This window comes from Nanorana parkeri, unplaced genomic scaffold (genome assembly GCF_000935625.1).
Source record: "Nanorana parkeri isolate BGI_ZX_2015 unplaced genomic scaffold, ASM93562v1 scaffold3909, whole genome shotgun sequence".
Classification (NCBI taxonomy): domain Eukaryota; kingdom Metazoa; phylum Chordata; class Amphibia; order Anura; family Dicroglossidae; genus Nanorana; species Nanorana parkeri.
The window spans coordinates 16,999-21,421 of NW_017310176.1; the positions used below are offsets into that span (position 1 = coordinate 16,999).

General features: G+C 61.3%; 1 protein-coding gene across 1 annotated transcript in view; it reads right to left on the reverse strand.

The window, feature by feature from the left end:
* Positions 1-4,423, reverse strand: part of TTLL5 (tubulin tyrosine ligase like 5) — a gene marked incomplete at its 5' end in the record, with an annotated part of 28,824 nt that overhangs the window by 16,910 nt on the left and 7,491 nt on the right. The window contains 4 exons of the mRNA XM_018575423.1: positions 213-294; positions 1,052-1,159; positions 3,552-3,643; positions 4,004-4,105. Coding sequence (XP_018430925.1) covers positions 213-294; positions 1,052-1,159; positions 3,552-3,643; positions 4,004-4,105 — 384 coding nt within the window. The remainder of the gene's footprint in view (positions 1-212; positions 295-1,051; positions 1,160-3,551; positions 3,644-4,003; positions 4,106-4,423) is intronic.

Consider the following 4,423-nt stretch of genomic DNA (forward strand, 5'->3'; position numbering starts at 1 on the left):
TCACACTGACCACCGGGGGCACTGTGCAATCATCGGGGTAACAATACACAGAGACTCACACTGACCACCGGGGGCACTGTGCAATCATCGGGGTAAAAACACAGAGACTCACACTGACCACCGGGGGCACTGTGCAATCATCGGGGTAACAATACAGAGACTCACACTGACCACCGGGGGCACTGTGCAATCATCGGGACTTGTATACTCACCAGGCCAGTGATGGGGATAGATTGACTTCCAAAAGCCAGGGCTTCATCTTGCTGTCGATCAGCACATCAAAGCCATACAGCTCTGCGGGAAAACAACATGGAAACAGTAATACAAGCAACCACTGGAGGGCAGCACAGCCACTTCTCCCCCCAAGGAGGGCAGCACCGCCACTTCTCCCCCCTGGGAGGGCAGCACAGCCACTTCTCCCCCCAGGGAGGGCAGCACAGCCACTTCTCCCCCCTGGGAGGGCAGCACCGCCACTTCTCCCCCCTGGGAGGGCAGCACCGCCACTTCTCCCCCCTGGGAGGGCAGCACCGCCACTTCTCCCCCCAGGGAGGGCAGCACAGCCACTTCTCCCCCCTGGGAGGGCAGCACAGCCACTTCTCCCCCCTGGGAGGGCAGCACAGCCACTTCTCCCCCCAGGGAGGGCAGCACAGCCACTTCTCCCCCCTGGGAGGGCAGCACCGCCACTTCTCCCCCCTGGGAGGGCAGCACCGCCACTTCTCCCCCCTGGGAGGGCAGCACAGCCACTTCTCCCCCCTGGGAGGGCAGCACAGCCACTTCTCCCCCCTGGGAGGGCAGCACAGCCACTTCTCCCCCCTGGGAGGGCAGCACCGCCACTTCTCCCCCCAGGGAGGGCAGCACCGCCACTTCTCCCCCCTGGGAGGGCAGCACCGCCACTTCTCCCCCCTGGGAGGGCAGCACCGCCACTTCTCCCCCTGGGAGGGCAGCACAGCCACTTCTCCCCCCTGGGAGGGCAGCACCGCCACTTCTCCCCCCAGGGAGGGCAGCACAGCCACTTCTCCCCCCAGGGAGGGCAGCACAGCCACGCACTCACCAAAGCAGTTTCCTCTGTTAGGAAGGAAGGATTTACAAGCGGCAGCGATGGGAAGTTCTCCGGAGATAATCGTTTTAATGATCAAATCTTCCACCTGAGACATGAGACCTGGAAGAAGGACATCCAGGATTAGGGCCGGACTGGAGGCATACGGGGGCCGGGGGAGGTCTGAGGACTGGAGGCATACGGGGGCCGGGGGAGGTCTGAGGACTGTCATAGTACCTGCCGTGTCCTTCCCTTCCTGCTTCAGGTATCGCAGCATTGCACTCATACTCCATTTATTCCCATAATCCTCCACTTCTGGGTCATCACAGCTAAGAGAGGACACAAGAGGAGGAGGAGAATATAGGACATATAGTACATGTATGTACGCTGTACATAGTCCGTGTCTGTGCGCTGAACATAGTCCGCGTCTGTGCGCTGTACATAGTCCGCGTCTGTGCGCTGTACATAGTCCGCGTCTGTGCGCTGTACATAGTCCGCGTCTGTGCGCTGTACATAGTCCGCGTCTGTGCGCTGTACATAGTCCGCGTCTGTGCGCTGTACATAGTCCGCGTCTGTGCGCTGTACATAGTCCGCGTCTGTGCGCTGTACATAGTCCGCGTCTGTGCGCTGTACATAGTCCGCGTATGTGCGCTGTACATAGTCCGCGTATTTGTAGGGCCCCCGGGTACCTGACATATTCTCCACTCTTCTTATTCACACTGTAATTGGTCAGGTGCATGAACTGGTTTTTGATGTTTTTGGCGGCTCGGTCGTAGCGAACGGTGGCAAACCTGCAAAAAAACAAACCAAACACTGACAGAGGAAATCATCAAAACTGCCAAAAATAAGAACAAAGAATAAAATCATTGAGGGACACAGGAGTTCAGAAACAGCTGGGTTATACTGCCACCTACAGGAGGTTGGGACACTGAAGGCATACGGGGGCCGGGGGAGGTCTGAGGACTGGAGGCATACGGGGGCCGGGGGAGGTCTGAGGACTGGAGGCATACGGGGGCCGGGGGAGGTCTGAGGACTGGAGGCATACGGGGGCCGGGGGAGGTCTGAGGACTGGAGGCATACGGGGGCCGGGGGAGGTCTGAGGACTGGAGGCATACGGGGGCCGGGGGAGGTCTGAGGACTGGAGGCATACGGGGGCCGGGGGAGGTCTGAGGACTGGAGGCATACGGGGGCCGGGGGAGGTCTGAGGACTGGAGGCATACGGGGGCCGGGGGAGGTCTGAGGACTGGAGGCATACGGGGGCCGGGGGAGGTCTGAGGACTGGAGGCATACGGGGGCCGGGGGAGGTCTGAGGACTGGAGGCATACGGGGGCCGGGGGAGGTCTGAGGACTGGAGGCATACGGGGGCCGGGGGAGGTCTGAGGACTGGAGGCATACGGGGGCCGGGGGAGGTCTGAGGACTGGAGGCATACGGGGGCCGGGGGAGGTCTGAGGACTGGAGGCATACGGGGGCCGGGGGAGGTCTGAGGACTGGAGGCATACGGGGGCCGGGGGAGGTCTGAGGACTGGAGGCATACGGGGGCCGGGGGAGGTCTGAGGACTGGAGGCATACGGGGGCCGGGGGAGGTCTGAGGACTGGAGGCATACGGGGGCCGGGGGAGGTCTGAGGACTGGAGGCATACGGGGGCCGGGGGAGGTCTGAGGACTGGAGGCATACGGGGGCCGGGGGAGGTCTGAGGACTGGAGGCATACGGGGGCCGGGGGAGGTCTGAGGACTGGAGGCATACGGGGGCCGGGGGAGGTCTGAGGACTGGAGGCATACGGGGGCCGGGGGAGGTCTGAGGACTGGAGGCATACGGGGGCCGGGGGAGGTCTGAGGACTGGAGGCATACGGGGGCCGGGGGAGGTCTGAGGACTGGAGGCATACGGGGGCCGGGGGAGGTCTGAGGACTGGAGGCATACGGGGGCCGGGGGAGGTCTGAGGACTGGAGGCATACGGGGGCCGGGGGAGGTCTGAGGACTGGAGGCATACGGGGGCCGGGGGAGGTCTGAGGACTGGAGGCATACGGGGGCCGGGGGAGGTCTGAGGACTGGAGGCATACGGGGGCCGGGGGAGGTCTGAGGACTGGAGGCATACGGGGGCCGGGGGAGGTCTGAGGACTGGAGGCATACGGGGGCCGGGGGAGGTCTGAGGACTGGAGGCATACGGGGGCCGGGGGAGGTCTGAGGACTGGAGGCATACGGGGGCCGGGGGAGGTCTGAGGACTGGAGGCATACGGGGGCCGGGGGAGGTCTGAGGACTGGAGGCATACGGGGGCCGGGGGAGGTCTGAGGACTGGAGGCATACGGGGGCCGGGGGAGGTCTGAGGACTGGAGGCATACGGGGGCCGGGGGAGGTCTGAGGACTGGAGGCATACGGGGGCCGGGGGAGGTCTGAGGACTGGAGGCATACGGGGGCCGGGGGAGGTCTGAGGACTGGAGGCATACGGGGGCCGGGGGAGGTCTGAGGACTGGAGGCATACGGGGGCCGGGGGAGGTCTGAGGACTGTCATAGTACCTGCCGTGTCCTTCCCTTCCTGCTTCAGGTATCGCAGCATTGCACTCATACTCCATTTATTCCCATAATCCTCCACTTCTGGGTCATCACAGCTAAGAGAGGACACAAGAGGAGGAGGAGAATATAGGACATATAGTACATGTATGTACGCTGTACATAGTCCGTGTCTGTGCGCTGAACATAGTCCGCGTCTGTGCGCTGTACATAGTCCGCGTCTGTGCGCTGTACATAGTCCGCGTCTGTGCGCTGTACATAGTCCGCGTCTGTGCGCTGTACATAGTCCGCGTCTGTGCGCTGTACATAGTCCGCGTCTGTGCGCTGTACATAGTCCGCGTCTGTGCGCTGTACATAGTCCGCGTCTGTGCGCTGTACATAGTCCGCGTCTGTGCGCTGTACATAGTCCGCGTATGTGCGCTGTACATAGTCCGCGTATTTGTAGGGCCCCCGGGTACCTGACATATTCTCCACTCTTCTTATTCACACTGTAATTGGTCAGGTGCATGAACTGGTTTTTGATGTTTTTGGCGGCTCGGTCGTAGCGAACGGTGGCAAACCTGCAAAAAAACAAACCAAACACTGACAGAGGAAATCATCAAAACTGCCAAAAATAAGAACAAAGAATAAAATCATTGAGGGACACAGGAGTTCAGAAACAGTTGGGTTATACTGCCACCTACAGGAGGTTGGGACACTGAAGGCCAGAGAAAACACTGAGGGGGAGGGGCCTGTGTCCCTTTAATGGACTTCAAGGAAAAGATTTTACGGTAAGTACAGAAATCTCATTTTCTTTATCATCCGACAGCCACCCAGAGGACCAATAAGACTGATCGGACTATCTGCATGTCCGAGGTTTCTGAAGGAACCGACTCCAG